The sequence below is a fragment of the Nomascus leucogenys genome, chromosome 5, assembly GCF_006542625.1.
Source record: "Nomascus leucogenys isolate Asia chromosome 5, Asia_NLE_v1, whole genome shotgun sequence".
Classification (NCBI taxonomy): Eukaryota; Metazoa; Chordata; class Mammalia; order Primates; family Hylobatidae; genus Nomascus; species Nomascus leucogenys.
This window is the reverse complement of record NC_044385.1, coordinates 72095550-72118889: the sequence shown is the minus strand read 5'-3', so window position 1 is coordinate 72118889 and position 23340 is coordinate 72095550. Positions and strand designations below refer to the sequence as shown.

Sequence of the window (23340 nt, the reverse complement as noted above, 5' to 3'; positions counted from 1 at the left end):
AGAATGGCATGAAACCGGGAGGCAGAGCTTGCAGTGAGCCGAGATGGTGCCACTGCACTCCAGCCTGGGGGACAGAGCCAGACTCTGTCTCAAAAAAAAAAAAAAAAGAACCAGCGGCCTCCCGCGCCCCCCACCAGCCCTGTTCTGGGGAGCAAGGACAGGTTTGCAATCTGAGGACTGGAATGCCCTCTGCCTGTGCCAGCACAGAAATGTGCTGCTAGCATTTGCAGAAACAAGTAAGTGATGTGGTATGTGCATCCTTAATCTCTATTTTAATGTCTCCAACAATCTAGTGGTTAATTAGCAATTTGCTGCCCACCAATATGCAAATGAATGACAAGCAAAGGTTCTCTGCATCTGTAATTGTTTTGCTGATTTACAAGCCTCTTTTCTCTCAGTGTAGGTTTTTCTGTGTGTGTGCATTCATGCATCAGGGATTTCATTCTTTTTTGAAGCATACTCTGTGCATTTTTATCCTTTAATACTTTCAGACTTCAGTAATCACAGTATTTTGAAAAAAGAATATATATATATATAGTAATATATATGTATGTGCTTCCTTCCACTCCTCAACTCCAAATGCATTTGTCAGGAATTCTTTTCTTTGGTAAAGAGTGGAGAGTAAGATTTATCAAGGGGCTGTAATCCAAATTGCAGAAAGTCAGAACGCAAGATTGAAAGATACACATTTTTGCTGCTGCCAAGTCCTTATCTGGAATCAGAGTCTAGTAATATTATATTTTCTCCCAAGCAGCTCTGGTGAGTCGAGCCACGATCTGCGTTATCCATCTGCCTACTTTGGAGCGGGGTGTTGTACTATTTGGCGGCTTAAACGCTTTACGTTCTTGCCAGGGCATTAAGAAAGGCTCTCATGTTAAATTAAGTCAATTAATAAATGGAGACACATTAAGCAATCAATTTTGTCAGCCTATCTCCCCAGCATTAGGTATGGTTGGCTGTAATCACAAGATAAATGCAATGTGCTGATCTATGGTAATGTTCAATAATACATTCTCCGCCAGGCTCAATTCATCAGGGAGTTTCGGTAGGGAAGGCATTTGTTATTGGCTGTCTCTGCACCTCAAGGATAACATTTCTGTCCTTTTGATTGGCCGCCTCACTGCTGCAAGATTCTAACCGTCTTATTTTGATGATGAATAAGAAGGCGCGCTAAGCCGGGCTGGAGCGGAGTTGTCTCAGAGGCTGCGCTCCTTCCAGGGCCCAAGGACTTACAGCTTCCTCCGCTGCCTTCCCGGACCAACAACCCCCCAAAAGTTGTGATGCTTTTCTTTACCCAGTGCTTTGGGGCTGTATTAGATCTCATTCATCTCCGGTTTCAGCACTACAAGGCTAAACGAGTTTTCTCCGCTGCCGGGCAACTTGTCTGTGTCGTCAACCCCACACACAACCTAAAGGTGAGTCGCTGTGTCATTTTACCTTCACCGGGCTCAGGTTCAAGTCCTTTCTCGGAGGCGGCAGCGACCGTCCCGCGAACGCGTGCAGCCCTTTGCAAACCCAGGTGGCGGGGGCTGGGACGGTGTCTGGAACCCGGCGTGTTTGCCTCGGCTCACTCTCGCTCTCCGGGTGACCGAGTGCTGTTTCCCCAGCTGGCAGGAAAAACTGGACTGATGGTCTGGTGTCTTTCCCCGACGCTGTCAGCCTGAGAGTGGCGTGGGGGGCAGAAGTGAGGGTGGTGGAGGGAACAGGGGGACGTCCCCATCACTCCCCCTAATATTTGTTGGCAAGTGCTCAGGAGACAGGATTTGAAGTTAGCCAAATTGCTCTCTGTCCCATGTGTTGGGAGAGGTGGTCAAACGAGGATTTTAGAAGCTACTAGGGGGTGAGGAATCCTGAAACAGGGACTTGCAGGTTGGTGGGGTGGGGGTAGGGTTCTTTCTGCAAAGTGTCCTTGTCCTCAGACGTTTGTGTGTGTGTGTCTGTGTGGTGTCGGGAGGATTTTGGCTTATTTCCTTCCTGCTGGTTAGATGCGCTCGGTGTACTGGAGCAGGATTTGCCTGGCTTGTGTAATAATGACACCAGCTCCGAGCTGCTGCCGCGTTGCCTGGAACTCCCTAGGCAGCTGGGTGCTGGGTTGCTCGCCGCTGCCTAGCTGCCCCGCGGCCTCTGCATTTGTACCCTCAGGTCAGTGCCCCTTTAGAGACCAGACAAAATATGGGGTCCGGCAGAGCCGCTAAACATCACAGCCAAGACTGACTGGGAAAGGAACGATGGGCCACTGGCTAGGGGTGGTAGGGGGGAGGGGAAGTCAGGGGGGTGGGGGCTGGGGAGAGGGTGCAGCTGAACTCCCTGGATGGGAAACTCAGCACCTTGCCTGTCTCCTAACATAAAAGATGGACTCATTGGAAGTTCCTTTCCTGTCCTCCTGTGTAAGGCAGGAAGGACTGAATGCCGGCGGGAGGGGCCATGTCTGCGGCGCCAGTGCCTGGCAGTCTCTGTGAGGTTAGATCTGTCCCTCTGACCACCGCTATTGGGCAGGAAGAGCATTGCCTGTTGTCCATGACTTTATAAACTCCCACGGCCAGACAGTCCTCAGCTGGAGCCCCGCAGGTCAGCGCTGATGGGTGTCCCCACTCCTAGAAGTTCCGCGGAAAGACAGCTGCCTGGAGCTGCTGGGGTTACATGCCAAGGCCAGTCCTGGGGGAGGGCAAATGGACTGTCCTGGGACCCCTATGGCGCATCTGACCTAGGATCTGACTCTTTCTGGTACCCCAGCTGTGACGAATGCCATCGCATGCAACCGTTCGCACTTGCTCTTGCCTGCGCGCTCTTTCCTCTCATTCCACTATTTCTTTTTTTGCTTCTATAGCTTAGTTTTATAAATGAGAATTTACTACCAGTCATCCTTGGCAAAGCAAGTATATAGTACACACATTAAAATACAATTCTGAATTCCATTTTATGGCCACTTTTGAGACTGCATTCAAACTTCCATTATTTTGTCACTTTGCATTAGTTAGTTCCCTGCGGCAAGAAATTTTGTTTACTTCTCTTTCGTATTTTAATACCTTTAAAAATTGCTTATGAGACTTTAGCATTACTGGAGTTTGAATTTATATGGTTCATTGACTGCAGCTGATGATGGAGAATAGAGAGGTGTTAAGGTCTCTGTGTGGAGTGAGGGGAAACCACTTGTGTATATTTCTCAATGATGTCTGCCTAGATATTGACAAGTCGTCTTGCTGCCCTGACCCAGGAGTTTAGAGTCAGGGTTGGAGGCCTTGAGTCATCTCTGGCCAGCTGTGTGAACTTGAACTCCTCTTCCACCTCTTTGAGCCTTCCCTTCCTCACCTTTTAAATGGGCTTATGAATATCTGCCCTTTCTCCACCTCAGCTTTTGAGACTGAAAAGAGGTATCAGAGGTGTTTCATAACTCTCTTCTAAAAATAATGTATGTTATTGTATATATAATTTGTAGAGTTCCAATAGCAATTACAAAAGTTGTCACTTAACACCTTCAGGCAATTTAGAAATCATGTAATCAGCAACATAAAAATGGATGACATATGCTTTGAGAGGCCATGGCTCATTTTTTCACTTACACTCTTTTTTTTTTTAGTTCTTTTTTTTAATTTTTAATTTTTTATTATTATACTTTAGGTTTTAGGGTACATGTGCACAATGTGCAGGTTTGTTACATATGTATCCATGTGCCATGTTGTTTTGCTGCACCCATTAACTCGTCATTTAGCATTAGGTATATCTCCTAATGCTGTCCCTCCCCCCTCCCCCCACCCCACAAAAGTCCCCGGAGTGTGATGTTCCCCTTCCTGTGTCCATGAGTTCTCATTGTTCAAGTCCCACCTATGAGTGAGAACATGCGGTGTTTGGTTTTTTGTCCTTGCGATAGTTTACTGAGAATGATATTTTCCAGTTTCATCCATGTCCCTACAAAGGACATGAACTCATCATTTTTTATGGCTGCATAGTATTCCATGGTGTATATGTGCCACATTTTCTTAATCCAGTCTATTGTTGTTGGACATTTGGGTTGCTTCCAACTCTTTGCTATTGTGAATAGTGCCGCAATAAACATACGTGTGCATGTGTCTTTATAGCAGCATGATTTATAATCCTTTGGGTATATACCCAGTAATGGGATGGCTGGGTCAAATGGTATTTCTAGTTCTAGATCCCTGAGGAATCGCCACACTGACTTCCACAATGGTTGAACTAGTTTACAGTCCCACCAACAGTGTAAAAGTGTTCCTATTTCTCCACATCCTCTCCAGCACCTGTTGTTTCCTGACTTTTTAATGATGGCCATTCTAACTGGTGTGAGATGGTATCTCACTGTGGTTTTGATTTGCATTTCTCTGATGGCCAGTGATGATGAGCATTTTTTCATGTGTTTTTTGGCTGCATAAATGTCTTCTTTTGAGAAGTACCTGTTCATGTCCTTTGCCCACTTTTTGATGGGGTTGTTTGTTTTTTTCTTGTAAATTTGTTTGAGTTCATTGTAGATTCTGGATATTAGCCCTTTGTCAGGTGAGTAGGTTGCAAAAATTTTCTCCCATGTTGTAGGTTGCCTGTTCACTCTGATGGTAGTTTCTTTTGCTGTGCAGAAGCTCTTTAGTTTAATTAGATCCCATTCATCAATTTTGGCTTTTGTTGCCATTGCTTTTGGTGTTTTAGACATGAAGTCGTTGCCCATGCCTATGTCCTGAATGGTGTTGCCTAGGTTTTCTTGTAGGATTTTAATGGTTTTAGGTCTAACATGTAAGTCTTTAATCCATCTTGAATTAATTTTTGTATAAGGTGTAAGGAAGGGATCCAGTTTCAGCTTTCTACATATGGCTAGCCAGTTTTCCCAGCACCATTTATTAAATAGGGAATCCTTTCCCCATTTCTTGTTTTTGTCAGGTTTGTCAAAGATCAGATAGTTGTAGATATGTGGCATTATTTCTGAGGACTCTTTTCTGTTTCATTGATCTATGTCTCTGTTGTGGTACCAGTACCATGCTGTTTTGGTTACTGTAGCCTTGTAGTATAGTTTGAAGTCAGGTAGCGTGATGCCTCCAGCTTTGTTCTTTTGGCTTAGGATTGACTTGGTGATGCGGGCTCTTTTTTGGTTCCATATGAACTTTAAAGTAGTTTTTTCCAATTCTGTGAAGAAAGTCATTGGTAGCTTGATGGGGATGGCATTGAATCTATAAATTACCTTGGGCAGTATGGCCATTTTCACGATATTGATTCTTCCAACCCATGAGCATGGAATGTTCTTCCATTTGTTTGTATCCTCTTTTATTTCATTGAGCAGTGGTTTGTAGTGCTCCTTGAAGAGGTCCTTCACATCCCTTGTAAGTTGGATTCCTAGGTATTTTATTCTCTTTGAAGCAATTGTGAATGGGAGTTCACTCATGATTTGGCTCTCTGTTTGTCTGTGATTGGTGTACAAGAATGCTTGTGATTTTTGTACATTGATTTTGTATCCTGAGACTTTGCTGAAGTTGCTAATCACCTTAAGGAGATTTTGGGCTGAGATGATGGGGTTTTCTAGATATACAATCATGTCATCTGCAAACACGGACAATTTGACTTCCTCTTTTCCTAATTGAATACTCTTTATTTCCTTCTCCTGCCTGATTGCCCTGGCCAGAACTTCCAGCACTATGTTGAATAGGAGTGGTGAAAGAGGGCATCCCTGTTTTGTGCCAGTTTTCAAAGGGAATGCTTCCAGTTTTTGCTGTTCAGTATGATATTGGCTGTGGGTTTGTCATAGATAGCTCTTATTATTTTGAGATACGTCCCATCAATACCTAATTTATTGAGAGTTTTTAGCATGAAGGGTTGTTGAATTTTGTCAAAGGCCTTTTCTGCATCTATTGAGATAATCATGTGGTTTTTGTCTTTGGTTCTGTTTATATGCTGGATTACATTTATTGATTTGCGTATGTTGAACCAGCCTTGCATCCCAGGGATGAAGCCCACTTGATCATGGTGGATAAGCTTTTTGATGTGCTGCTGGATTCGGTTTGCCAGTATTTTATTGAGGATTTTTGCATCAATGTTCATCAAGGATATTGGTGTGAAATTCTCTTTTTTGGTTATGTCTCTGCCAGGCTTTGGTATCAGGACGATGCTGGCTTCATAAAATGTGTTAGGGAGGATTCCCTCTTTTTCTATCAATTGGAATAGTTTCAGAAGGAATGGTACCAGTTCCTCCTTGTACCTCTGGTAGAATTCAGCTGTGAATCCATCAGGTCCTGGACTCTTTTTGGTTGGTAAGCTATTGATTATTGCCACAATTTCAGAACCTGTTATTGATCTATTCAGAGATTCAACTTCTTCCTGGTTTAGTCTTGGGAGGGTGTATTTGTTGAGGAATTTATCCATTTCTTCTGGATTTTCTAGTTTATTTGCATAGAGGTGTTTGTAGTATTCTCTGATGGTAGATTGTATTTCTGTGGGATCAGTGGTGATATCCCCTTTTTCATTTTTTATTGCATCTATTTGATTCTTCTCTTTTTTCTTCTTTATTAGTCTTGCTAGTGGTCTATCAATTTTGTTGATCTTTTCAAAAAACCAGCTCCTGGATTCATTAATTTTTAAAGGGATTTTTGTGTCTCTATTTCCTTCAGTTCTGCTCTGATTTTAGTTATTTCTAGCCTTCTGCTAGCTTTTGAATGTGTTTGCTCTTGCTTTTCTAGTTCTTTTAATTGTCATGTTAGGGTGTCAATTTTGGATCTTTCCTGCTTTCTCTTGTGGGCATTTAGTGCTATAAATTTCCCTCTACACACTGCTTTGAATGTGTCACAGAGATTCTGGTATGTTGTGTCTTTGTTCTCGTTGGTTTCAAAGAACATCTTTATTTCTGCCTTCATTTCATTATGTACCCAATAGTCATTCAGGAGCAGGTTATTCAGTTTCCATGTAGTTGAGCAGTTTTGAGTGAGTTTCTTAACCCTGAGTTCTAGTTTGATTGCACTGTGGTCTGAGAGACAGTTTGTTATAATTTCTGTTCTTTTACATTTGCTGAGGAGAGCTTTACTTCCAACTATGTGGTCAATTTTGGAATAGGTGTGGTGCAGTGCTGAAAAAAATGTATATTCTGTTGATTTGGGGTGGAGAGTTCTGTAGATGTCTATTAGGTCCACTTTGTGCAGAGCTGAATTCAATTCCTGGATATCCTTGTTAACTTTCTGTCTCATTGATCTGTCTAATGTTGACAGTGGGGTGTTAAAATTTCCCATTATTATTGTGTGGGAGTTTAAGTCCCTTTGTAGGTCACTCAGGACTTGCTTTTTGAATCTGGGTGCTCCTGTGTTGGGTGCATATATATTTAGGATAGTTAGCTCTTCTTGTTGAATTGATCCCTTTACCATTATGTAATGGCCTTCTTTGTCTCTTTGATCTTTGTTGGTTTAAAGTCTATTTTATCAGAGACTAGTATTGCAACCCCTGCCTTTTTTTGTTTTCCATTTGCTTGATAGATCTTCCTCCATCCCTTTATTTTGAGTCTATGTGTGTCTCTGCACGTGAGATGGGTTTCCTGAATACAGCACACTGATGGGTCCTGACTCCTTATCCAGTTTGCCAGTCTGTGTCTTTTAATTGGAGCATTTAGTCCATTTACATTTAAAGTTAATATTGTTATGTGTGAATTTGATCCTGTCATTATGATGTTAGTTGGTTATTTTGCTCGTTAGTTGATGCAGTTTCTTCCTAGCTTCGATGGTCTTTACAATTTGGCATGTTTTTGCAGGGGTTGGTACCGGTTGTTCCTTTCCATGTTTAGTGCTTCCTTCAGGAGCTCTTTTAGGGCAGGCCTGGTGGTGACAAAATCACTCAGCATTTGCTTGTCTGTAAAGTATTTTATTTCTCCTTCACTTATGAAGCTTAGTTTGGCTGGATATGAAATTCTGGGTTGAAAATTCTTTTCTTTAAGAATGTTGAATATCGGCCCCCACTCTCTTCTGGCTTGTAGAGTTTCTGCCAAGAGATCAGCTGTTAGTCTGATGGGCTTCCCTTTGTGGGTAACCCGACCTTACTCTCTGGCCGCCCTTAACATTTTTTCCTTCATTTCGACTTTGGTGAATCTGACAATTATGTGTCTTGGAGTTGCTCTTCTCGAGGAGTATCTTTGTGGCATTCTCTTTATTTCCTGAATCTGAATGTTGGCCTGTCTTGCTAGATTGGGGAAGTTCTCCTGGATAATAGCTTGCAGAGTGTTTTCCAACTTGGTTCCGTTCTCCCCGTCATTTTCAGGTACACCAATCAGACGTAGGTTTGGTCTTTTCACATAGTCCCATATTTCTTGGAGGCTTTGTTCATTTCTTTTTATTCTTTTTTCTCTAAACTTCCCTTCTCACTTTGTTTCATTCATTTCATCTTCCATCAGCAATATCCTTTCTTCCAGTTGATCGCACCTGCTACCGAGGCTTCTGCAATCTTCGCGTAGTTCTCGATACTTGGCTTTCAGCTCCATCAGCTCCTTTAAGCCCTTCTCTCCATTGGTTATTCTAGTTATCCATTTGTATAATTTTTTTCAAAGTTTTTAACTTCTTTGCTATTGTTTTGAATTTCCACCCGTAGCTCGGAGTAGTTTGATCGTCTGAAGCCTTCTTCTCTCAACTCATCAAAGTCATCCTCCATCCAGCTTTGTTCCGTTGCTGGTGAGGAACTGCGTCCCTTTGGAGGAGGAGAGGTGCTCTGCTTTTTAGAGTTTCCAGTTTTTCTGCTCTGTTTTTTCCCCATCTTTGTGGTTTTATCTACTTTTGGTCTTTGATGATGGTGATGTACAGATGAGTTTTTGGTGTGGATGTCCTTTCTGTTTGTTAGTTTTCCTTCTACCAGACAGGACCCTCAGCTGCAGGTCTGTTAGAGTTTACTAGAGGTCCAGTCCAGACCCTGTTTGGCTGGGTGTCAGCAGCAGTGGCTGCAGAACAGCGGATTTTTGTGAGACCACAAATTCAGCTGTCTGATAGTTCCTCTGGAAGTTTTGTCTCAGAGGAGTACCCGGCAGAGTGAGGTGTCAGTCTGTCCCTACTGGGGAGTGCCTCCCAGTTAGGCTGCTCGGGGGTGAGGGACCCACTTTAGGAGGCAGTCTGTCCGTTCTCAGATCTCCAGCTGCGTGCTGGGAGAACCACTACTCTCTTCAAAGCTGTCAGTCAGACAGGGACATTTAAGTCTGCAGAGGTTCCTGCTGAATTTTTGTTTGTCTGTGCCCTGCCCCCAGAGGTGGAGCCTACAGAGGCAGGCAGGCCTCCTTGAGCTGTGGTGGGCTCCACCCAGTTCGAGCTTCCTGGCTGCTTTGTTTACCTAAGCAAGCCTGGGCAATGGCGGGCGCCCCTCCCCCAGCCTCGCTGCCGCCTTGCAGCTTGATCTCAGACTGCTGTGCTAGCAATCAGCGAGACTCCGTGGGCATAGGACCCTCCGAGCCAGGTGCGGGACACAATCTCCTAGTGTGCCGTTTTCCAGGCCTGTTGGGAAAGCGCAGTATGAGGGTGGGACTGACCCTATTTTCCAGGTGCCGTCTGTTACCCCTTTCTTTGACTAGGAAAGGGAACTCCCTGACCCCTTGCGCTTCCCGAGTGAGGCAGTGCCTCGTCCTGCTTCGGCTCACCCACAGTGCGCTTCACTGACTGTCCTGCACTCACTGTTTGGCACTCCCTAGTGAGATGAAATGGGTACCTCAAACAGAAATGCAGAAATCACCCGTCTTCTGTGTCGCTCAGGCTGGGAGCTGTAGACCGGAGCTGTTCCTATTCAGCCATCTTGGCTCCACCCCTCACAGATTAGTCTTTTCACTTACACTCTTATTTGGCTTTTCATTTCCCATAAAAAAAACACTTAGAGATTTTGCTCAGAGGAACATCACCCCAGATAAACAAAGCAAGTTGAGTGCTGCTAATGCCCCCTCAGGATTAGGCACACAGGATTTGGAGAGGGCGCCAGGTAGGGAGAGACCTGGAGGGTCCAGGTGGCCCATCAGGTAAGTCTTACTCCCTTCTCAAACCTAAGGGCTAATAGCCATTTGCAGAGCTTTAAAAGGACTAACTCCATAGGAGCATCACTGCCCCATTGTTTGTATAAAAAGCACATGTAACCTCAAAAAATTCTCCTTCTAAACACTGATTTCCATAAACAGACCACGGAAATATGCCTTGGATGTAATAAGCTGTGATCTATGTAATGAGGAGGAAAGTCCTTCTTTTGTTAAAGGAAAAAAAAAACCTGTGGCAGTATTAACACAGAATAGCTATTGATCTGCCATGCTTCCCCACACTTTGTATGACAGGCCAGTACATGAAATGGTGACCAAGGACAGAGAGACTGCAACCTTGCTTTCAATTTTCTGGGTTGCATGTAGCTACAAAGAGGGCTGGGAAGCTTGTGTTTTTCCTTGTGGAAGCATTTATGTGTTTTATCCTTTCCTGGGCTTTCCTGAGAATTCGAACCAACAGCATTTTAGAACCTGAGGCAAGTGCTGAGTTATAATCAAAATTCACTTACCAAGCAAAGAAAATTGTGTATTTACCATGCTTCTATAGGTCACCTTCATTCTCAATCTTATTATGGTGATTAATTAGTAACCTGGGATTCCTTCAAGCAAGCTGATGCTTTTCCTTCTAAATGGAAGGCAGAGCCTTCCGGGGGACATCAGGTCCTCTGGTTAAAGCCATTACACCCCTGAAGCTCACCCTAATTAAAAGGGACATTTAGAGTAGCCACCCTTGAACGTAAGAGACCTCAGCTTTCAGTGGGTGCCAGGCAGTGGAGTTCAAACAAGACCATTTCCCTCAGTCTCTGCCTGTCTCTGTCTCTGAGGACCACTTGCACAGATTAGGGCTCCAAATGGTGCCCCCACTTCTTTCCACCCCATGAAAAGTGACCATCAAGGAGCCAGCTCTCTTGGTCGGCTGCCGTCTGCTTCCTCATTCACAGAGGTTATTGAAATGTGGCGAGCAGACTTCAGGCTGGCGCTCATGAGGGCACCTGCTCCTGGTCCTGATTCAGCACTCCTCTCTCCCTCCTGTCCTTTGCTTGTTTCTAAACCAAGAAAGCCTTTCTCTCCCGGCTCCATTCCCATTGGCGCTAGCTGCTTCTACAGCGCCCTACCCTGGGCAGCCCTGCCTTCTTTTGCCCCATCTGCAGAGGTGCCCTTTGAGGGGAGGAGCAGTCAGTCCCTGTGCCCAGGTTTTTCCAGAGAAGGCTCTGTAGTGCTAGAGGTTGGTCTGGGGTCGGTCATCGGCACTTCCCAAGCAGGCAGTAGCTAGGTTGAGGCTGGCTGAGTGACTTCCTCCTCTTAACCACAGCCTTTGATAAACAAGTTTCTGAAAGAAGAATAGCAAAATGCTTTCTGGCAAACTTCCATGAGGCCCTCTCTGATACGTCCACCCCGTGCCTGCACCACCCCAGACAACCCCATTAACCTTGAGTTACAACAGAAACACACACATGCACGCACACACACACACACACATGAACACGTGGAGTCGGAGGGGCATATGGGTCAATCGTGGCTTTAAGTGCCCGACAGATATGAAATCTAAAGCTGGGGCACTTCAGTACCATTTGCTGATGCATCCACATGCCTTTCATTCTAAGACCAACCTGTGTGGATAAATGTGTATTGAGTGGCAGTGGGGAGGGTGGGAGCTGTAAGGAAGAGGAGGAGGCAGGGATCAGGAAAGGAGAGATGTGAGATGTGTGCCCACCTTTGCCATTTATGGGATAATCTTTGGAAATCCCATGCTGCCTTGGGCTTTGCTAATTCTGTTTCACACAGCACAGCAGGTGGCTCAATGAGAGGTAAAGACCTGAGCATTGTCTTTAGAGATTTAGAGGTAGCCTTTGGAGTGTTCTGCGTGAATACCTGCTTTAGAGCAGTTAAAGCCTTCCGACAAGATTGTTTAATAGCTGGTATGTGGGTTACTCAGTTCCTTTCCACAGTCATCTCTGACAGTCCCATTCCCAGTCCTCCGGGCATTTCACTGTCTTCTTTCTCTGTCCAGTCTGGAGCCACTTTGCCAGAGGAGGTGGAGAAAGGGTAAGGAAGGGTACTCCAAGCTGGTGGTGCGAGAGTTATTCTAAAGGCTTTGCAGCCTCTTCCGGCCCGTGGGTTTCTGTGAATATTGTATGACACTCCACTATGTGGGCTCAGAGCAGTCGTGCGGCTTTTCTGGTTAATGGTGATTGCAAATGAGGCTCCTGAGTCACATAACAGGGAGGCCCAGAGCCCGGAGCAGTAATTTGGTTAGCCGTGTGCCAGTGATTGAGTTGCAGGGGAGGCTGAAGCTGGCGGCTGTGATGAGGTGAGCCGATTACCTCTGTACTGCATTTATCCAGCAGCCCCGAAGCAAATTTGGTGGAATTCTCTTCACTGTGATCCCTCAACCTGCAGGGACTGTTTGGGAAAATTAGAAAATAGATACGGAACGCTTTCTTTGAAATCCGCAGCGAGGTCTGAATTATTTGGATGGCTTCCCTGGGGTAAGATGGATTAGTTTCCTAGCAATTAACAACAAGAAAAAAAATTAACTGTCTGTGGAGGTATTTTACCCTTAGCAAAGCCATCTTCACCCAACTAGCTCTGTTCCTCCAAAGGGAAACACTGACCTGGTTAGACACGAAATGTCCTGTGGAAGGAATCAACCCAAAGAATGGAGACCTTACTGACAAAACTGAGACTAGAAGTTAGGTCTTCTAGGTCAGGTGCGGTGGATCACGCCTGTAATCCCAGCACTTTGTGAGGCCGAGGCAGGAGGATCACCTTAGGTCAGGAGTTTGAGACCAGCCTGGCTAACATGGTAAAACCCCGACTCTGCTAAAAATACAAAAATTAGCCGGGCGTGGCGGGCACCTGTAGTCCCAGCTACTCAGGAGGCTGAGGCAGGAGAATCGCTTGAACCTGGGAGACAGAGGTTGCAGTGAGCCGAGATCACACCACTGTACTCCAGCCTGGGCAACAAAAGCGAAACTCTGTCTCAAAAAAAAAAAAAAAAAAAAGAAGTTAGGTCTTCTAACATGAGATCTATATTCCTACACTGCCCCAGGTTGCCTTCAAATTATGCTAAGTTAATGTCCCTTCCTCCAGATGCATGGTGTGGGAGCGAAAACTCGCAAGGGTCCCCTTCCTGTACCTTATCTCTCCTCCTGGAGCCAGCAGCATGACACCCTGGGCTGCACCACACACCCTACCATCTCCCCTTTACCACAGCCACATTTTCTTCACAAATTAGAGCTTCTAAGTCATCATCCTTCCTTACTCCCTCACCCCTTCTATGAGTTTGGGCCATAATTTTGAAAGACACAATCCTGAATGTTGAAACTGGGAAAGATGAAAGTCCCAAAAATATAATTATGGAAAAAAAATTAAAAAATTTTAAGACCTTTATTTACATTTTTAAGAGAAACATACAAAACACAACAGAGTGTTTCACAGGCCACTTACACAATAAAAGAGGCAATAGTAACATACATATTTTTGCAAGCATAAACACTCAGATATACTAACAACTGTAGCATGGGGATAAGTTATAAGCAGACAAACTATATTCATAAAGAAATAGATCAAAAAGGGAAATGTATAAATGCGTATTACTATGGTTGGTAATTGTGTGCACCCAGCTTTATAACTGTGGCCATCTGAAACACTGTGATGGACAACTTAAATCTTTTGATGGACAGCTCAAAAACCAGCGAGTCACCATTGCATATACAGTCACCCAAACCGCAGAGATCTCAAGAAATTGTATCTTTCACGAATGCAGATGTACAGAAAGGACATCTCTTTATTTACTGAGGAAGTTTCAGCGCTTTTACACACATGCACAATGTGTACACACAAAGTCAACATTGTGATAATGCACTTTCCTGGAGTCAAATTTGCAAAACAAAAAAAAAATGCATAAAACAAATGAGAACTCTCTAAAAGTCTTTACACAATGTATACACAATGTATACATCTATTATTGGAGACATTATGAAGATTAAATATATAGCATAGTATATTGGCACTATGTGTGAAAGGTCAGAAGTAGTACATGATTAAATAATTTGGCAGGGGAGATTTTTTGTATCTTTCACCTGCATTTTCACTTCTTCTATAATCTTCGAAATAGTCGCTGCACTTGTATTTGGAGAGTGGTTGTGGTCTACAAATTTTATAAGTGTATGCTGTCCATTTGAAAGTTTGGTTATTGCTGGGCCATTGCAATTAAGTAATTTTCTGCTATCACAGCACCAATGTAATTAGCTTTTAAACTTTTATCTTTCACCAATAAGTAGTGTCATACACTTAACTTATCACAGCATTTCTGTGAGGGGTCAATTTCACAGATCTCTTCCATTGTGTTGTAAGGAATGCATAAGAATGAATGGTATTTGGCTTCCTTAGTACCAAATATGTATTAGTCAGGGTTCTCCAGAGAGCTAGAACCAATAAGATATGTATGTATATGGATATATGAGAGGGGATTTATTAGGAAAATTGGCTCACACGATTATGACGGCTTAGTAGTCCCATGACATGCCCATTTGCAAGCTGGAGATCCTGGGATGCCAGTAGCATGGCTTGCTCCAAGTCCGAAGGCCTCAGAACCAGGGAAGCCAATGGTTAACTCTCATTTAAATGTGGGTGCTGGTGTAAGTCCTGGAGTCCAAAGGCTGGTGAGCTTGGGGTTCTGATGTCCAAGGCAGCAGAAGAAAAGTCTGTCCCAGCTCTCAGACAGAGATCAATTTGCTTTCTGTATTTATTTCTCCCAGCCATCGGCCAATGAGATGGCGCCCACCAACACTGAGAGCAGCTCTTCCCCAGCTAACCCACTCATACTCACACACTAACCTCCTCTGGAAACACCCTCACACAAACATCTGACATAATGCTTTACCAGATTTCTAGATACTTTTAAATTCAGTCAACTTGACACCTAAAATTTAGTTCACAAGTCCACAACTTAACACCCATACGCATCTCTTTAAATCATACTTCATTTCCACAGAAGACAATAACAAGGTAATAGTTCTGCCTAACATGATACAATTAACATGGGGCAGTTATCCTGTGCACAAACTAAATGTACTAATCCTTTCTCCAGATTTTGACTTTCAGAATTTTAACATTTGGGATTTTAATCTTTTGGGAATGAGATTTTCAGGGTTTTAGACTTTAGGGATTTTGATCTTTGGGGAATTCAGCTTTCAGGATTATGATGTTTGGGATTGCATCTTTTGGGATTACGACTGGCACCGATCGTTAGCATGGTCATTATGATGACAACAGCTACTCAAAGCTGGCTTTGACTCCCCACAGTCCCCACCTGGCTGTCTTTCTCCACCTTCCCTTCCTCTCTGCAAGCTTTGGTGCTTGCTGTTTCTTGATATTTTGTGAGTTATCTTTGGCCTTGAAGAGAATTGTGAATAGAACAATTTTTTGCCTCATGTGAAAGTCAGATTTGTCCTTAATGTTTAGCTTCAAAGAAAGCACGGAACCCCGTTGGGCTCTGAGCCTGGAAGACAGGCTGGGTCTCAGGAAGACACTCATGCCTGCAGTGGGACAGGAGCTGAATGAGCTGGGACCTGTCATTCACAGAGCCAGGAGCCATGCAGATAAATCCCCTTCTCTGCTCATCCTGAAAACTTGCCCCTCATGACTTATGCATTACTTCTTTTCATTAGCAGAGGCTTGAGTAAGCACGTGGGTAGGTGGCTCTGTGAGGGGTGTCTGATTCGAAGGGTATATATCTGCAGGCTGGATGACACCACTCTGAGATTCAGCATGGTAGAGACAGAGATGGAGGCAGAAACTGCATATCCCTGTGAGGTTGTACATTTTCTCTCTGCCCTGCAGTTCATTGCACCTTGAGGACATAGCTTCCCTCTGAGGGGGGCATGGATGAGAAGGGGGATGATGCTCAGTCAAGGCTGCAGCCTCTGGAATCGAGGAAGGGCAAGGCAGAGCTAGATCCCACTGTCATCAGAAAAGTAAACATTAATGAGCTAAGCCCTAGGCCTGAGTTCCCTACACTCCAACCTGAGTTTCTACACACACACACACACACACACACACAGAATTAATGGCAAATCTGAGATGCTCCCCTGTGTGGGCCCTGAGTGGACTCTAATAGAAGATCACAGGATGCAAAGCCCAGTGGGTGGGGAATACTGGTCCCCAGCACAGTGGAAGAACAAATAGAGGTAAACAAGACCCTTCTTCCCCACCCAGCCTGTAACCAACCAGCTTCAGGAAAGAGTTAAGTGGGGAAAGTGGTGTTGGGAAAGAAGAGAAATGTTTTAGTTGAGGACCTAAGGTATGAGTTTTGGAGTCAGATCTGGGTTTGAATCCAATGTTGCATTCCTTGGATAATATCTTTGGCCTCCCAGAGTCTGCATGCTCTTCCCTATAAAATGGTTGTTGTAAAGATTAAATAATATGACGTACAGGCCAGGCACGGTGGTTCACGCCTATAATCCCAGCACTTTGGGAGGCTGAGGCAGAAGGATTCTTGAGCCCAGGGGTTCGAGACCAGCCTGGGCAACATAGTGAGACCTCATGTTTCCAAAAATATAAATGTTAGCAAAGCATGGTGGCCCACACCTGTAGTGTCAGCTATTCAGGGTGGAGGGGCTGAGGTGGGATGATCGCTTGAGCCCAGGAGGTCCAGGCTGTGGTGAGCCATGATTGCACCACTGCACTCCAGCCTGGGTAGCAGAGCAAGACCCTGTCTCAAAAAATATACATATGATTTACATAAAGTGTTCAGCACAGCACCTGGCATATTATAATTACTCCATCAACTGTAGTTATCATCATTACTAGTAGGTGAGTCCTGCAGAGATGTTACCTGATGCACAAAATGTGACCCAAGTTCCTTTGCCTAAGTTTGGGTGACCAAACTTTTACTCCAACTGTATGTTGGAGGGAAGGGGGAAGGTACAGCAGTAAAAGGACATACCTGTTGAGGACCACGCTTTTGAAGCACACAGTGTTTAAGCTGAGAGCCAGAATAATGTCCTAGTTCAAGGACCCGGTCTAACAAATGTGGCTCAAAGGGATGAAGTGACTTGCCTGAGGTTCCCACTGATGAGGCTCCAGCAGAGCTGGGGACGGCACTTTGGTTAAGGACATTGCATCTCTAATATGTCCCCATGGCAGTGTTGGACCTCTTCCCAGAGGGGTCTTGTTCTCAGGAACTTGCCAAGGTATAAACCAGCTGGACAACAGCGGGGCATTAAAAAGGCAAATGTTCCTTGTGTCTCTAGTGCTGGCACAAATATATAGTGAGGGACAGGGATGAGGCTCCAAATGAAGTCACCAAACCCTTGCAGACATCAACCCAGACCTTCAAACAGTAGGATGGATCCAAAGGCTACATATTCATCTTGACTATGGTACCATCAGAAAACAGATCAGAAACAAAAATAATGTTTTTACCAGAAGAACAGGGTCTTTGTGGATACTTTAGAATTGTGGTCTAACTGGAAATGTCAGTTTTACTTGCAAGTTGCTATATCTTGTAATAATTTCTTGGTCCTTTAATGTATTTTTAATCAATAATCCATGATAAGGAGGGCACTGCGCATTGCAGGGCTATTTCCAGCTGTGGCACAGCACTCTAGCAAGGAGAGAGTAGCCTGAGAAAGGAAACGGTAGGCCCTGGCTCCCCAGGACAAAAAGAACAGGATCCTCTGCAGAAGAGATGGGCCACTGCAGCCCCTTGGAGAGGGAGGGCAGGGTTAGCTTGGCATTAGGAAGGCCCCACAGAGATGAAACCAAATGTAGATCAATAACACAGATTTTACAAGAGACTGGCCAGCAAGCCTAGCCACCTGCCAGCTTCATAACCAGGCTTCATGTCCCCTCGATCTAACTGCTATGACTCTGCCAAGATGTGACAGGGAGTCCGGGGCAAGTGGCCACTTGGAACCCTGGGTTCCCGCTGTGTACTTTAGGGATGTATAATGACTTATACTGGGCCAAGGCAGCTAAATATCCTGAAACCCTGATAATAGTTTTCTACTGTATTAGTTACACACAAAATAAAAACAATAATGATAATAACAACCACAAAATGCTACATCCAGGAACTATGTTAAATGCTAATGCATTTAATCATCACTGGGAAGTAGTATATTGTTATCGTTCCCCATTATACAGAATATCAAAACAGAAAAAGGTTAAAAAGCTTACTCAGTGTCACCCAGCTCTTTGTGGCAGAACCTTTTTTAAAAATTAAAATTCTGTGCTTTAAAGCACGTCTTGATGTATCATCCCTCAGTTACTTTTCACAACAAACAACTGAGTCTACATGCTTGGCCTTAGGATTAATATTGAGTATATTTCACTTTAAAACGCTGAGCTGGGACCCTGTCTTATTCATTCCGTGTGTATAAATGCACAAAAAGATGCTCCGGCTCTGGGTGGGCAATCCTGGTAGCATCCTCTGTGCTTCTCTATGCTGCCTGGGGGGATCGAGTTCCTGTAGCCTGCAGCAGTGACTTGTTCCCTTCTTCCTGCTTGCTGGAATAACCTCCCAAATTTACTACTGCATCCGAATCAGTATCTCAGGCTCTGTTTTTGGGGAACCCAAATTAAGACTATGTGTATATTTTTTAACTACCTAACATTTATTGAGCACTTACTAAGTGCCAAGCACTGTGCCAAGTGATTTACCTGAATTGCCTTTTAAAAAATCCTCAGGATAATTCATTAGTCTATTTCCAGTTTACACATGAGGAAGCTGAGGCACAGAGAGATGAAGTAACCTGTCCAGAACCCACTCCATGAGCAGCAGAGTTTAGCTTGTGGTTTTTTTTTCTTTTTTTTTTTTTTTTGCCAGAGTTTCCCTCTGTCACCCAGGCTAGAGGGGAGTGGTGCGTCTCGACTCACTGCAACCTCCGCCTCCTGGGTTCAAGTGATTCTCACACCTCAGCCTCCCAAGTACCTGGGATTACAGGTGCACACCACTATGCATGGCTAATTTTTGTATTTTCAGCAGAGATGGGGTTTCACCATGTTGGCCAGGCTGGTCTTGAACTCCTTACCTCAGGGGATCCACCCACCTTGGCCTCCCAAAGTTCTGGGATTTCAGGCATCAGCCATGGCACCCAGCCTAGCTCTTGCTTTTAACCTTGATGTTGAGCTAGCTCTCCTTCCTGATCATAGAATTGATTGTCTGGAAGCTTCTACAAAGAGCTAAGCCCTCCAAATTCAGGCTTGGTAAAAATTAATGATTTTTGTTTGTTTGTTTGTTTTTTGAGACAGAGTCTCACTCTGTTGCCCAGGCTGGAGTGCAGTGGTGCTATCTCAGCTCACTGCAACCTCTGTCTCCTGGATTCAACTGATTCTCCTGCCTCAGCCTCCCGAGTAGCTGGGATTACAGGCGGGTGCCACCACACCCGGCTAATTTTTTGTATTTTTAGTAGAGACGGGGTTTCACCGTGTTAGCCAGGATGGTCTTGATCTCCTGACCTCGTGATCCATCCACCTTGGCCTCCCAAAGTGCTGGGATTACAGGCGTGAGCCACTGCACCCGGCCTAAAAATTAGAATTTGTATACAGTATTTCTGGAAAATCTTTGCCACAACTTTATGTAAATGCTCAATTCAAAATTATCCTGTAGGAAAGGAAGTTTGTGCTCTATGACCATGTTTTTTTAAGAAATGGGTTATCTGGTTTAACAGGTGGACAAAAATGTCTGAAACTGGGACTGATCTCCAAATCTGGGCCATATGATTGTCTTGTCATTATCTAACAGTGGAAGCCGGTTGACCACATTGGAAATGCAAATGCTCTCTAAGCATCCAGATACTATGAAACAGACTGCTTTTTCTCTAAAAATTAAAAAAGTTAAAAAAAAAAAAAGAAGAGGAGAAAGAAGTCTTTTTATACAAAGCAAAAATGGCCTTTAAGAGAATGTGGCTTTTAGCATGTAACACCTGTTCTCTAAGAGATCCACAGGCCTTTGAAATTTCCTTTCTTATTAGCAGCCATACTCTATAACTAAATTTATTTATTTTTCCTAAAATCAAAGAGGAACGAAATTTTAATGACCATTTCCTACCTAATTTAACTCAGCTTCTACCTTGGTTTCTGGTAAACTCTTCACCTTATGCCCTTCCAACATTTTCTTTTTCAAACACTGCTGTGAGAAGAACCAAGTGAAGGAGGCGTCAGGGTGAGAGGTGGGCTTCTGGAAGGAAAGCGGGATGATGCCTACAAGCCGTGTGTCCAGGTCGAAAGCCAGAGAAAGGAGGGACTGTGTCCATTGACCCTAGAAAGCGGGAGAAAAACACTCAGGCAGGAGCCAAGGAGGGAAAATCACCAAAGGAGGCCCCAGAGTCACTTCATTAAACAGCACTGACATCTGGGAAAAGTCACCAAGGGGTGCAGAAGGCTCACAGGAGAGACTGGAATGGAAGGAATGAAAAGGAAACCTAAGGAAAGGCCTCAGACATGAGTGATATGCCGTCATCACCATTCCCTGTCCTCCATGATGTCTGCTTGTCACAGTGCCCCCCAGGGTGGTGGCCTGGGGGCACTGGGGCGGGCGCTGCACTGCAGGAAACTGACTGTTCTCTGCCACCCCCATGCCCTATGCGAGCCTCCCTGTAAGCAGGAGGGCTGATGAGCACATCAAGAAGCTGCCTCATTGAAGCCAAAGTGCTACATCTGTTTATGGTAATTAAATAAATGCCAGTTGGACCCTTCTCAGTGAGCTTACTGAAGCGAGTGCCAGAAACGCGCTGCTCTCCAAGAATTGGAGAGAAGTTAGAAACAGAAAGGCGAGCTCCCAGGCACTTACCACCCACTCCTTGAAAAGACTTGGCCAAGGAGGTTTATGCAGAATCAAGAGGCTAAGCTTTCCTTTGCAGTTCTGGCTTGCTTCCTTGTGCGGTCTTGAGCAAGTCACTTAACCTTGGCTACTTCATCTGTCAGATGAGAAGATGACACTTGCCCTTTACCTCCCTCCAAGGTGACCTTGGTGTGCAGAGATGAGTCTTTACAATTGAATTGATTTACAGGCTGTCTCTTTTCAAAAAAGTTTGAGGCAATTTACACCAAATGGGGGGTGATGTGGTGAATACAATAGACATAAAATAGAGAATGCAAACAGGTTAATTTTATGAGTTTAACCCATTTATCGTGGGTGACAGAAATTGAGTAGAAAAGAAAAGTCCACAGAGGTATTTTAAACACTTCTCAACGTGTTGGAAACATCACGGACTTTGGACTAGGGTGTGGCTTCAAATTTACTTCTAATATTCATATCTATGAGATCCTTGGCAAGTTACTTAATCACCTTGAGCTTGGTTTACCTTGCCTGTAATAATACATACAATGTGAGGCTAAAGAAGAATTAATATGGTAAATATAAGCAGAAGTACCTACACAAGAGCTTGGCACACAGTAGTTCTTTCATAAACATTGATTTCTTTTGGCCTGCATGCATTCCTTCTTCCCTCCCTTCCTTCCTTCCTTCCTTCCTTCCTTCCTTCCTTCCTTCCTTCCTTCCTTCCTTCCTTCTTGTCTTTCTCTTTCTTCCTTTCTCTCTGTATTTCTTTTCTTTCTTTTTCTTTCCCTCTCTTTCTCTCTCCTTCCTTCCTCCCTTCCTTTTTTTCATTCTTTTTCAAATTTAAATAAGGAAGTCCCCAAAAAGCTCCTCACATTATTTGATGAGTAAGTTAGAGAAGAACCTCTGGGAATGAGAAAGAGTTTGAAGTTAGGAAAGGAAATGAGCCTTGACGTGCAGAGAAGGGACAAATTTTCAAAATGAGTAATGACTCTATGAACGAATCCAAAGTCACCAGATGAGTCTCTTAACTTCTCTGAGTCTTATTTTGTTACTGGAATGTAGAATTAATAAGATTGGTTTTCTCCTTTGCCCCCAGATCTCCCCAAAAGATTTGGGAGTAGAAAAGGGAGAGCTGGGAAGATGTTTTCTCCATGTGAAGCTGAGAAGACAAGGGCCACTGTTACGGTGTCCCTAGGGGACACAAATCCAGACAGACGTGAAGCTTCACTGGGAGGCATGGGGCTGGCACTAGGGCGGCAGATGTCTACACACTTACCACTAACCAATTATAAAATAAAGATGACAAATGCAATTCTCTTTTACTCTCTGAGGTCACGTGGGTATGTCCAAGCAGGCAGGATGTGGTGTCTGCAAAGTGAACACCGGTAAATATTACAGGCAACTGGGGACATCCAGGAACGTCCAGCAACAGGAAGCAGGGTCATGGCCCACAAGGTTACTGACTGAGGCAGGATTTCTTTATTTCAACTTTTAAGTTGGGGTACATGTGCAGGATGTGAAGGTTTGTTTCATAGGTAAACGTGTCCCATGTTGGTTTACTGCACAGATCATCCCATCACCCAGGTAGTAAACTCAGCATCCATTAGCTGTTCTTCCTGATGCTCTCCCTTCCCCCATCCCCTCACAGGTGCCCAGTGTGTGTTGTTCTCCCCTGCCATGTGTCCATGTGTTCTCATCAATAATCAGCTCCCACTTATAAGTGAAAACATGCTGTATTTGGTTTTCTGTTCCTGCATTAGTTTGCTGAGGATAAGGGCTTCCAACTCCATCTATGTCCCTGCAAAGGACATGATCTTGTTCCTTTTTACAGCTGCATAGTATTCCATGGTGTATATGCACTACATTTTCTTTTTTTTATTATTATTATACTTTAAGTTTTAGGGTACATGTGCACAATGTGCAGGTTTGTTACATATGTATCCATGTGCCATGTTGGTGTGCTGCACCCGTTAACTCACCATTTAGCATTAGGTGTATCTCCTAATGCTATCCCTCCCCGCTCCCCCCACCCCACAACAGTCCCCGGAGTGTGATGTTCCCCTTCCTGTGTCCATGTGTTCTCATTGTTCAATTCCCACCTATGAATGAGAACATGCGGTGTTTGGTTTTTTGACCTTGCGATAGTTTACTGAGAATGATGATTTCCAGTTTCATCCATGTCCCTACAAAGGACATGAACTCATCATTTTTTATGGCTGCATAGTATTCCATGGTGTATATGTGCCACATTTTCTTAATCCAGTCTATCTTTGTTGGACATTTGGGTTGGTTCCAAGTCTTTGCTATTGTGAATAGTGCCACAACAAACATACGTGTGCATGTGTCTTTATAGCAGCATGATTTATAGTCCTTTGGGTATATACCCAGTAATGCGATGGCTGGGTCAAATGGTATTTCTAGTTCTAGACCCTGAGGCATTGCCACACTGACTTCCACAATGGTTGAACTAGTTTACAGTCCCACCAACAGTGTAAAAGTGTTCCTATTTCTCCACATCCTCTCCAGCATCTGTTGTTTCCTGACTTTTTAATGATGGCCATTCTAACTGGTGTGAGATGGTATC

At 44.2% G+C, this 23340-nt stretch overlaps 1 protein-coding gene across 1 annotated transcript in view; it reads left to right on the top strand.

The window, feature by feature from the left end:
• Positions 1-1161: 1161 nt before the first annotated feature.
• SIAH3 (siah E3 ubiquitin protein ligase family member 3) overlaps positions 1162-23340 on the top strand; it is an 82918-nt gene continuing 60739 nt past the window's right edge. The window contains exon 1 of the mRNA XM_012506912.2: positions 1162-1415. Within this exon, the coding sequence (XP_012362366.1) occupies positions 1281-1415 (135 nt within the window). The 5' untranslated portion in view covers positions 1162-1280. The remainder of the gene's footprint in view (positions 1416-23340) is intronic.